This window comes from Octopus bimaculoides, chromosome 8 (genome assembly GCF_046866305.1).
Source record: "Octopus bimaculoides isolate indiv1 chromosome 8, ASM4686630v1, whole genome shotgun sequence".
In the NCBI taxonomy this organism is placed as follows: Eukaryota; Metazoa; Mollusca; class Cephalopoda; order Octopoda; family Octopodidae; genus Octopus; species Octopus bimaculoides.
Genome location: NC_142935.1, coordinates 82,345,712 through 82,358,971, shown reverse-complemented (window position 1 = coordinate 82,358,971; position 13,260 = coordinate 82,345,712). Strand labels below are relative to the sequence as shown.

At 35.7% G+C, this 13,260-nt stretch overlaps 1 protein-coding gene across 3 annotated transcripts in view; it reads right to left on the bottom strand.

Annotated features, from left to right (window-relative positions):
* Nucleotides 1–2,833: 2,833 nt before the first annotated feature.
* The window catches only part of LOC106878501 (polycomb group RING finger protein 2), a 390,185-nt gene continuing 379,758 nt past the window's right edge, over nt 2,834–13,260 (bottom strand). For all 3 annotated transcript variants that reach the window (XM_089356713.1, XM_089356712.1, XM_089356711.1), the window contains 3 exons: nt 11,678–11,776; nt 7,795–7,875; nt 2,834–3,739 (listed from right to left, as the gene is read on the bottom strand). In XM_089356713.1, coding sequence (XP_089212839.1) covers nt 2,879–3,739; nt 7,795–7,875; nt 11,678–11,776 — 1,041 coding nt within the window. In that variant the 3' untranslated portion in view covers nt 2,834–2,878. The remainder of the gene's footprint in view (nt 3,740–7,794; nt 7,876–11,677; nt 11,777–13,260) is intronic.

Genomic DNA, 13,260 nt, shown 5'->3' with positions numbered 1-13,260 from the left:
TTTGTTTTCACTATTTGATTTTGTTCCCCAGTGTTGACTCCCAAAAAATATGAAGAAAAAAGAATCTAGTGAAAATAAATTTACATTATTTTGCTTGTGTTGTTAATTCATTGGGAAAAGCATGAGCCTTGACAGGTCATGTAAACGTATTGAGAATTGTCCCATGCGAATTAGCATACAAGACATCCGCAATCATATTTTACAGTATACCGTACAAAATCAGGAGATCGTTGTACGTCAAATTGGTCTATGTAGAGAAGAACAGTGTAAACATGATATGGCTAAGTTATGGATAATGATGATGATGATAATAATGATAATGATCATAATAATAATAATAATAATAATAATAATGATAATAATCCTTTCTGATTTTGTGGGGAAGGGGTAAGTCGATTACATCGATTTCAGTGCTCCACTGGGATTTATTCTATCGATTCCTAAAGTATGAAAGGCAACGTCAACCTTGGCGGAATTTGAACTCAGATCATAAAGCCAGAAGACTATTTTTTTCCGGCATGTGAACGATTCTGCCATTTCACCGCTTTAATAATAATAATAATAATAATAATAATAATAATAATAATAATAATAATAATAACAACAAAGATTGTTTTGAAATTTGGCACAAGGCCAGCAATTTTGAGGAGAAATTGGTAAGTTGATTAGTTCGAATTAGTATTTGACTGCTACTTATTTCGTCGACCACGGATGGATGAAAGGCAAAGTGACCTTGTCGGGAATTAAACTCTCAAAATGTAAAGAGCTGTAACTGATTCCCTCGTGAAACTTTGTCCAACACTTTAATGATTCTGCCAATCTACAGCACCAATAATAATAATAATAATAATGGTTTCAAATTTTGGCACAAGGCCAGTAATTACGAGGGAGGGGTAAATCTATTATATCGACCCCAGTATTCAACCGGCACTTATTTTATCGACCTCGAAAGGGTGAAAGGCAAAGTCAACCTCGGCGAACAATAATAGTAATAGCAATAATAATAAACACACTCCCTATATTAGGTATGAAGAGTTATGATTGGGAGGGAAAATCTAACGTTTGGGCTTTCCTCGCGGTTATATTACCAGGGTAAAGGGATCGTAATTTGAAGTCAAAACAAGATCGTGGACTGAATTTGCCGAAAGCTTTCAGCTTCAGCATTTTTCCTGATATAGTATCAACATGAACGTATATAATTTTTAGCCCTTACATTTGGCATGATGTCTGGGATTTAAAGAAGATAGAAAAGAAAATCAAAAGTTGACGTTTATGCTTTTCACAAAGGTAATAACTGTAGCTCAGGTTTCTAGTTCTGCACCCGAGACAAACTTAATGAACAGTGCCCTCTTCGTTTCTTGGCTTAATAAATATATCAAAATCTGTGTAGAGAGGCATACGTAACTTAACTTTCTCCAGCTTCTGCATTCCAGTGTATCTGACCCTCACGAGCTACTCTGCCTACAGCTCTGTGAAAGAGCATTAACGACGCAAATGAAATCAAATGATTCCAACTATGAATCGAAACCTATTCACTGACTGGGATCGCCGGAATCTTAGCTCTACTCGTTGGCGCTCGCCTGCAGTAGTAGTAGTAGCAGCAGCAGCAGCAGCAGCAGTAGTAGTAGTAGTAGTAGTAGTAGTAGAGGAAGAAAAGGTGAAAAAGAAGATAATGATCATAAAATATTCTTAATTCTTATAATAATAATAATAATAATAATAATAATAATAATGGTTTCTATTTTGCCACAAGGCCAGCAATTTCAGTGGAGGGGTAAGTCGATTACATCGATTCCAGTGCTTTACTGGTACTTATTTTATCGATTTCTAAAGGATTAAAAGGATAAAGTCGAATTCGGCGGTATTTGAACTCAGAACGTAAAAACGGACGAAATGTGCTTCGCATTTTGCCCAAACGTGCTAACGATTCTGCCAGCTCACCACCTCAATAATATTGATAATAATAATAATAATAATAATAATAATAATAATAATAGCCATCATATGAAAAGTGGTGTAAAGAAATATTTAAAATGAAGTTAATTCAATTTGAATTAGAGATGATGAATGACTTACGAAGAAAATGTTTTCTTTCTCTGTCGGAAAGGGAAGTCAAATTCACCGATATGATTAAACAGCATACATCCTTTCCATCCCTTGTATGTATGTATGTATGTATGTATGTATGCATGTACGTATGTATGCATGTATGTACGTATGTACGTAAGTAGGTATGTATGCATGCATATCTATATCTATATATATATATATATATATATATATATATATATATATATATATATATATACATATATTTATATGCATACATATACATATATATATATATAATGTATATATATACATATACATATATAAATACATATACATACATATATATACAAACACATACATATATATACATACACACATATATATATACATACATACACATACATATATATATATATATGCATAGACATACATATATACATACACATACATATATACATATACATGCATATATATATATATATACATATACATATATATATACATATATATGCATATATATATATACATACATATATATATATGTATGTATGTATGTATATATATATATGTATGTATGTATGTATATATATATATATGTATGTATATATATATATATATATATATATATATATATATATATATATATATATATATATATATTCATAGCAGGTTCCTCGAATAGTTATTTACATGTTGTGCAGAACACCAAACTGGGTACAAAATGGTATTCCAGTTCCTACACCAGTGACTGTGATTTAAAAAAAAAACAAAAACAAAAAACAAAGAAATTCTCAAGGAGCGTCGCCTCAATATGTTTCATCGCCAACTATGACGTCACAGATAAGGCATCCGTCATTGGCTCAGTTTTAACAATCACATTTTCATCATGGCCATTTAGAACTTGTCCATTAAATACTAATTCTTTGAAATCTTTTGGCCTTTCGTATTTCTCATCCTCGGGCATTTTGAAAGTAATATTTTGGTTGTCAACCATAGCAGCGGCGGCGGCAGCAGTAGCAGTTGTCAACTGAGTACTCTTCACTTCCAATGTCGATGCCGTTGTGCTGCTGGTGGACGAGGAAGCCACTTTTGTACAAGATGGTGAGGTCAATATTGCGGTTGTTGGGTTCAGAGCATTGGATGGAACGTTGCTTGCACTGACGTTATTAATAGAAAGAGCAGTCGCACCGCTCGACATTGTTGCTCTGGGTGATGCTGCTGCTGCCGCCGCCGCCGCTGCTGCTGCTGCTGTTGTTGTTGTTGAATTTGTAGCGCTGCTAATGATAACTGAAGCTATGCTTGAATTGTGAGATGCATTCTTGCTCGAATGGCTGCCGTTCCCGCTGTTGTTGCAGTTGTTTTTGTTGCTGTTGTTGCTGCCGTTTTTATTGTTGATGTTACTACTATTCTTATTGTTCTTAATGTTGTTCTTGTTATTGCTACTGCAGTTTGAGCTGCTCCCGCCACTACAGCCACCAATACTACCACCACTTCTAGCTGACTCTTTCACTGTCTCGCTGTCGGATTTATCACCGTTCTGAGCTGGGTGCGGAATGGACGTTGCAACGTAGTGAGTATTAGTTGAAGTGGAGGTCGGACTAGTGACATCAAGCTCTCTAGGTTCTGAAAACTTGATACGCTTGGCTGGATTCTCATAGACACTATAAAATAGTCGAAGTGGACCTTTCTGAAAAAGGATAGAAAACGTGATTAAGTATTAGTTGCATTAGACGTTCAAATACTTTAAATACATGTGTGGGTTTTGTTCAAATTATTTGTATGATAGAATGTAGTTTGAAAGCAAAATTCGGAAACAAATATTACAGTACCTATTACTCACCGAGCAATACGTGTCTGTAAACGACTTAGGCAAGACACACATTTACATAGACACATGATATATACACATTGAGATGTACATACTTGCAAGCACTCCGCAATACAATAAGAAGGTATCGTCATAGCAGCAACCCATATCCAGTAACAAATCATGCTGTTATTGTTAAGTTTCGGGTCAAACCAAAACGAGCTCATCTATAATCAAAGACATTCCAAGCCTAACCATTTTTTTTTTGTATAGCTAAGAACACTGTCTTTCTTTTAGAAAACTGAAGAATATTCCTTTTCCAATTCTTTCAGCTTGACCGAGCATCTAGAGGCACAGAATATTGTGTTTGATACAGTCATTTCTCGCATTGTACAAAGTGTAAAAGGTACTTTGGAAGAGATTGAATATTGAACAGTCTTTCCTAAAGACACTTTTCTGATGTAAATAAAATGAAGTAGCTTCTTCAGAGAACAAGAGAGACTGTATCACATATCTGCTCATCGAAATCATACCTCATCACTTTTGAGTGATTATCACATTATTAATTCACATCCTTTAGGATTTTGGATTATGTATTCTTTGGAAATTATAACAAATTTTCTGATATAAAGTTGTGTGAGATATGTGAAGGTACGAGGTTCAGCACGACAGTGAAACAGAATGGATATGAGAGCTTATAAATGAAATAGGGAATAGGTTATGGCAAGAAAATATAAATATTACTGTACAGAAGGTGGAAAAAGATGATTAAAGCGACATCGTGCAAGAAAGATCCTGGACGCGCGAGTGTACAGGGATTCTAGCTTCGAAAACTCAAAAGTTTTCACTTTTGTACAGCTGTTTCTTACAGACTAGTAGAAAACATGACAATATGAGACACAGTCTTAATACAGGATAAAGAAAAGGGTGAGGAAATCAGTAGCTATTGACATGCTTACAATTACTCTGGAAATTGCTAACTGGTTTCATGAGAGATTAATCGTAAACTGGAGGAGGAGAAATTGTTACCAGGAGAATAAAGGGATGTAGAAAGAAATCAAGAAATTCTGTTTTATTCTATATCGATACAATAACAACTAAAGAGCAGATAAGAAAGAAAATAGCTACTGTTTGGACAAACTACCAAACAGCATACTTTAAGGTCCCTCACAATTGGTTTTTCTACAGGTTTTAGTCTATTTTTATAAAAATCGAAGAGAACGTATGAAGCAAGAACTAATACATGCAAGTGAACCGTCAGCAAGCGAGAAAATCCGAGGGAAATTGTCTCAAGACGTTCGCTCTCTCCATTAATTTTCATGATTACATTGTTTCCTTTGACAAGTATAATGCGAAAATCCTGAGCTGTCATGAGCTTGCTCTGAACAGGGAGAATATAAATCATCTGTTATATATGGATGACCTCGAAGTTTAGCCTAAAGACGAAAAAGACCTGGGTTATCTTCTTCAAAAAGAGATATTTATGAAGGATACTGGTATGCAGTTTGGGCTGAATAGGTGTGCAGTTTTCATTTCAAGTAGAGGTCAAAAGTTTAAGTGAATAGAATAAAGATAACACAAAATTATCTTGTTAGAAAGACAATGGTGATACAGTCACTTGTGCGTGCTGCAGAATGTTTAAGTAATAGAAATGGAAATGAGAGAGAACGTTCCCAAAGTATGAAAGAGAAAGGTTAGGAAGGTACTTAGAAGAAACCAAAATTACTAGTGTTGAGATAATTTGCTCCATTTTTAAAGTGGACAAAGATGTAGCTACAATTCGTACAGAAGGGGCCGAAAATTATTCACGTGGTCCCCCTAATTCAGGTACTTTTTCAGCAGCACTTACGCTCCTCGGCCCACAGCACTAGAGATTCTCTCGTCCTGCTCTCAGTTGCAATAAATATCTGCCAAGAGGTGGTGATACCCAGCCATCCGCCTTGAACTTACCAGGGAAGGGAATGACAATACTGCACTATTACGTTTGACATACTGTTGTGTATAGTGAAGAAAAGAATGCTATCTGCGGCTACAAATATCCAGAAAATTATTGAAACAGTAGATTAATACAAGAACAGAAGGAAGAATAACTGAACAAACAGATGGAAAGAGAAAGAATGACATGGGCAATACATGCAACAAACTGAGCATGCTAGAAGAAGTCAAGGACGCTGGTTGGGGTTTATAGAGGGCTACCTAAAACGAAAACTTCGCTACTTATAGCCACTCAAGAACAAGCCATTTGAACGAATTTGAAACTCAGTCACAGTGCAAACGCAGAATCTGTGAAAAAGGAGATGAAAGTATTAACTATCTCTTACGCTTTTACAAAAAAGAGTATAAGAGTGGGCATGACTATGTCAAAGTGCATTGAGACGTTAGCCGCATCTGAAAATTCAAATTGGCAGCAAAGTGTTATGAACATGAGCTAGAATTGTGATGTTAACTAATTACAGGATTTTATTGAAGCAAGAAGACCAGATATGATTATAGAGTACAAAAAATTGTCAGATGGAAGACTGTAATAACATATTATAATTGAGAGGTTACCAAAGAGATTGAGAAAACTGAGAAATATCTGAGAGATGAAGAGATCTTAGAACACTAAGGTCACAATTAGTTCCTGGTGCACTAAGCACAACGTCCAAATTGTTATCTTAGAGATTGAAAGATATTAGAGCTGAAACATACATTGTCGACTTGCAGAAAATTGCCATACATGAGATTTCAGGGGACTTGTCAACAAACCTCAGCTTGATAACCAAAGTAGCATATAATAATAATAATAATAATAATAATAATAATAATAATAATAATAATAATAATAATAATAATACTTATAATAAACTACTTGCTTTATCTTATTAAAGAAGAGTAGTGGAGCTATCTTCATGATGGATTCAGTCAATATCTGGATCCGTCCAATTGTGACAACAGCTACTCAACAAAACTCCATAAGTCAGCAATACTGGCGCACTATTTGAACACGTGCAATAAGCTTGCGTTCTCCTGTTTGTGTTATGGACTTTTCCTACTGGTAGCACTTCCCTGTCTTTAGAGTTATTTTAAAACTAGTTCCGTTCCTCGGTAGTATTAGCAGGGCAAGGAAATTAGCAAGGCAGTTATCCAGAGTGACACCCGGCCTTACATGCATCCGAAATAGATTACCGAGCTTATCGGCAACAGCTTCCCCGACAACTTCATACATCTTACCCACTGATAATCCCTTGTATTTTCTCGACGTGGAACTTTCACCAACTACATTACGTGACTGGTAGAGGAAATGAAGTGCCTAACATTCTAGATACAAAGTGCACAATCTTGGTTCTCTTTCGTCCCAGAAATGCATGTCCGTTAGAGACGATTTGCAGAAAAGTGTGGCTTACAATAGAGATCAAACTTGTTCACTTTGCAGGTATCTCTGCCGGTGGCGTGACCTCAGCGCATGTCTGTGCATTAGAAGCCAGAGTGTTCCTAACCAACCATCCATTAATAATAATAATAATAATAATAATAGTAATAATAATAATAATAATAATAATAATATCACGCTGACTACGACGACAACGACGATAAGCACCACCACCACCACCACCGCCGCTGCCGCCGCCGCCGCCAACAGCAACAACAACAACAACAACAACAACAACAACAACAACAACAACAACAACAACAACAATAACAACATCAGTAATAAGTGGAACGTGAAGTCTATTACATCGACAGTAGTACTTCACTGGTATTTATTCTGTCGACGACGAAGGAATGGAAAAACAAAGTTCCATTCGATGGGATTTGAATTCAAAACGTAAAGATCCCGAACATATAATGTAAGATATTTGTTTCGCCTTTTATGCTCTGAGTTAAAAAGAAAATAAGGAAAATAAGAATAATAGTGACGATGATTATAGAGAATAAATTGATAGCAAACATACCCGCCGCCATGTGTAGATGTATGCAATATCTATTAACGTGTAACTGTCACTCAGAGATTCGTCCGTATGGAATATGTCAATCTGAAAAGTACAAACAAATTATGTTTTATAAACAGTTAGATTTGTTGGCTACGAAATGAAAGACAGTTTTTAGGTTTACATGTATCATATTCCAAGAAATGTGAAGAGACAAGTGAATGATGCACTGGTGAACCAGCTTATCTAGAGAGAAATGTACGAGGAAATCGAAACTTCACAGCAAACTTCAGTTTTAAAACTTATGGCCACATATATTTTGGTGATATTAATGGGTTTACAATAGTCCTTTAGATAATCATTTTAGTTTGCCGGTAAATTCAACATTAACATATTCTTTACTGAGTGATGGCAACTCATATAAAAAATAAGAGAATTTCGCATAATTGCACTAAATCCTATCCAGAAATGTAAATACATTATATCACTATAAATGAGACCCGTGAAATTCCACAGAACGAAAAAGATTAAGAGAAGCTATTTAAGAAAGAATGGATGATTTGCATTTCAATTCTTATTTTGTTAAGTTATTTCACTTGCAGTCACAATTATCTATTATTTGGTTTTAAAATTTCCTTCAGTTAAGTACTTTATATTTCTCCCTTTCTCTCTACCTCTCCAACAAACTTTTTAACCATGTAATTCCCCTCTTCATGTCTTTAACATTTCTCTCTTTCTCTTCACTTCTCATTTCCACTAACCATAATGCATCGGCTGGCTATCTGCTCTTTCACATTCCCTCTTCCACTCTCTCTCTCACTCCATCTCTTCTTCTTCCCTAATAAACTAAAGTGTGAACAAACAGGTAGAAGGATAATATAGATTTAATTCGATAAAAAATTACTTTTCACTATAAATATACCACCAAAACCACCACCACCACCAAAACCACCACCACCACCATCATCATCATCATCATCATCACTATAGTTTTCAGAAACAAAGCTAATTTCATTTCAGTTCAGCTGTTGTTTATTTCTACTTTTTCTTGCTGTTGTTGTGTCCCTACTCTGAGAAAATAAATGCTATTTGCCTCACTCTCTCTCTCTCTCTCTTAATGCAACTACCTCTCCTGTCTATCTCTATCTATCTTTCTTTAACCTCACCACCAGAACATCACCCTTTGCCAAGTATTGTATCCTAAACACATCTTTTTCTCTTTACCTCTCCCTCACCACCCTACAACACTTCGTTAACCCTTCATTCTCTCTCTTTTCTCTCACTGTCTTTTTCTCTCGCTCTTCGCCTCTCCCTTCAACTAACCCCGTGATGCATTTGGCCTTAGTGTATTATTATATTCCTCTCTTCTTTCTTCTCTACTCATTCATATTCCTCCTTTTTTCCCCTCTCACTTTCAATCCACCTCCATCTCTCTAGCTAACTGAAGTATAATGGGCGAACAAACAAGCAGATTACTATACAGATAGTCTGCATCAAGAAACACTGCACAATCATTATTAATCTTTATAATAAAATTTAAAAAATCCTTTCTTCTATAGGCACAAGGCCTGCAATTCTGATGGGAGGGGACTAGACAATTACACCGATTCAGTGCTCAATTGGTACTTATTTCATCAGCCCCGAAAGGACAAGAACACCTCAAAGGAACTTGAACTCAGAACGTGAAGAGGGACGAAAGTCGGTAAGCATTTTGTCCGGGATGTTAACAATTCTGCTTGCTCACCGTCTCAGTAAAGTAAGCCATATTTAAATACAAGATAATTTGTATTGTAAAATACTTAAATAGGAATAGGTGAAATAGGTGAATGGGTATCGTTTTGGACAAATGGTTCATAGGTTGTATGTTAAAACCTATTGAAGGTGTTTGCTTGCCTTTTGGAGAAATTTCCGTCCTTCAACAAAATTAAATTTATATAGCTGTAATAAATAACAGTTCATTGCACAGATCTGTTTGTCTTTGCCTGTACTTATCTCTCACTCAATATTTATTGCTTACAGCCAAAGTTGAGCGATAGTCCATAGTAGAAAGAAGCATTTACGCCTTTGTTCACTTGTGGAATTAAACCCGAATTAATGTATACGTAAACGTGCCATACTTATTAACATCATATTGTTTTGAAAAACTACATCCATGTAACACACATATATATACTGTTATAATGTGCATCCTCGTCCACTTGTATGTTGTCGTCGGTACTGTAATATTGTTGGCGCCGCCATTATGCTGTGGCGGTATTCCACGTTTTATTATCTTTGACTCGTCCATCGTGCTATCACTGACAGCTCCGCATGACAACGACTTTGTAACGTCTACCTTGACTGTAACTCGAACTCGACTATAACACGTAACTGATACTGACTCCAACTAAGAACTCGTACAACGACTTTACTAGCATTGACCTCCTACAACGACTGACTGTCTGACTTTATAGTGGCTGCCTACCTCATACCAATTTTTCACGTGGGAAGGAGTGTACCATTTTCACTACAACATGTACACAATCACATATATACCTGTACATCTTCCCTTTTCATGTATTTTCTACAAACGCACTCATACATACACACATGTAACGTTATGCAAGTATATATATCATATTGCCTTCTACATATCGTTCCTATTCTTAGTTTAACTTGAAATTATATAAATTATATTTGAAATTATATACAACTAAACTTATTTATTATTTTGCGAGTCAAAAGTTATGTAATCTTGGTTTTTCAAACAACAACCAACAGTTATATTGATAGCGAAATATATTTCTTCGTTATGATATTCATTTTAAATTTTGGCCACAATGCCAGCAATTTCTGGGAGGAGGCAAGTTGATTACTTCGACCCCGGTGCTCAACTGGTACTTACTTCAAGAAGATGAAAGCAAAGTCATCACGGACGGTCTTTGAACTTAGAACGTAATGACGAACGAAATCCCACTAAGCATTTTGTTCGACGTTGTAATGATTCTGCTAGCTCACCGCCTTTTCCTTCCTTTAATATTGATTTCAAATTTTGGCACAAGGCCAGCAATTTCGGGGAGTGTAGTTAAGCCGATTACACCGACTTCAGTGTTTAACCGGTACTTATTTTATCGACTTCAAAAGGATGAAAGGCAAGGTCGGCCTCGGCAGAATTTGAAATTAGGACATAAACACGGACGAAATGTCGCTGAGCATTTTGCTCGGCGTGCTAAGGATCCTCCTAGCACGGTCACCTTTCCTTTTGTTATAATATTAAAGTCAATCATATATCCAAACTAACATTATATTATAACCAACCTCTGCTTGCGATGGTATGGAAAGTATTTTGTTTTTGTTTTGTATTTCATTAGAGCGTATGTGTGTATTATTAGTGCCGCAAGTTTGTTTGTTTGTTTGTCTGTCTGTATGTATGTATGTATGTATGTATGGCTGCAAGTATGTATGTCCCGTTTCTCTTTTTAATTTAGAAGAAATTTTAACCGGCTTACCCATTTGGTAGCAATGTTGTGAAGGAAAGCATCATGTTTTAAACATCTTAAGAAGTTCTTGCAGATTTTTATAGTTTCAGATACCGTGATCATTTATAGCTTATGAATGAAGGAGTTGCGTACTCTTCCCAAGATCCCAAGTTTAGCTTAGTTCCAGAGGAGTTGGTATGTATACTGTTGCTCCAATAATAATAGGTATGAAGCTAAAAGTGTATCCTGGGTACTGGATTAGCAAACTGTATGTTTGGATGTCTGCCTGTCTGTCTGTCTGTCTGTCTGTCTGTCTGTCTGTCTGTCTGTCTGTCTGTATTTATGTATGTATGTAACTATAAACAATATAATAATCTAAATGCTTAAAAGTTGTTTTAGTTCAGTGAACTCAGCTCTTTCTCTCATATATAATTTTTTTAAATACTTACCTTGTATCGAGGGGAAAGAGAAAACTTCATTCGAATAAACTTTTTTAGATGTGAAACTGTTACCGAAGCTGGACATAAGAGGTAGCGGCAGTCAGACACCTACAATAAAATTTGAATAAAAAATAACATACCAGAACAAAATACAATGAAGCATGTTAAATATGAATCTTACCTACTTCCTGCTTAATTACTAAATCTGGCAGGGAGAAGTAAAGCGGGTGGCAAGTTTGTGCAACTATGCACATTTACTGTAATGACTAACATTTTTAATATAGTGAATATAATGAAATCTAATGAACTCTAATTATAAATATTCTTGTATTGAGAAAGAAAACCATATTAGTTCAGGGTGCAACTTTATTTTCAGAATTTCGATAAGTACGGCAGTCAAACCCGGACATCTGTCTTTCAGTCATATTAGATTTTATCGAAATACTGACGTCACCGTACCTGCAGTAGTAGTCATAAGAGAATCAGTAAGTATATGAATAGGAGATGAGATATAATATTATCAACATGTTAGATGAAACATACCCCACGAAAGAGACGACCGAAGAGGGAAAGGGAGGACATATCAAGGGCTAACATATTTGACATCCTCAACATTTTATGTAACCTGTGGAAAAACTCAGTTCAAAGGGGGTAAAAAGGCCACACAAAAAGTTTAATTCCAATTTGGTGTTTATGCAGATTTGGTTTGAGGTGTAGAGCTTGCAAGTGTATGAGTGCGGGAGGTGAGGGAGAAACGGTAGTTATTGATCAGCAACGTGATTAAACAAGTATAAAAGCAGGAAACATATAATGGACTCAAAACCTAATAAATTTCTTGAAATAATTGATCTTAAATGCACTTTTTTGTATTTAGCCTATTTTATGGAGTCAAAATCTGATTAGGAAGGTCAAATTCCGGTTTGGAGGATTTTGCCTAGCTTACGCCGAAACTGAAGAAGGGCCTAAACATGAGATAACAAAAGGAAAATATCCCCAACAAATCCTTGGATTGAAACTTTACTATAGTCTACCTCCGAAAAATAAGGAAAAAAATATAATGAAAACTACCCCCACCCGCTTTGATTCACAACAAAAATCAGAATCATTTGAAACTAAATAGTGAAAACTGGTGACTTATTCATAGCAAATATTGAAACAACAATACAACACAATAAATATGCGTAACATGGACCAGTCACTAATATAGTGATTCGATTCTTGATGGTTTTTCTGTCAAAGCAGACACTTTCTTATGTTTTGAAGAACGAGCTGTGTGACCAACATCACTACAAACAGAATAACTTTGGACGGCACGTTTCGAAGCAATTGTTGGATGCAACGTGCTGGACATTCTTCTGAAGATGTCATGGATGTTATCCTCGATTGAAAGCTGGCGAGATCTTGCAGATACTCATTTTTAACCGCAATACACCAAAAAGGCAATTTTGGTCGATATGCCCTGATTCGATTTTTTGAACCCCAGACCCCCATAAACAAAGAAAAAACAAATAATTTTCGTTCTAGCTCATAGCCCTTAAAATTGTAGTTCAAACGAGCCCTCAACAAATATCAGGTGATTATTTTAACCCGAG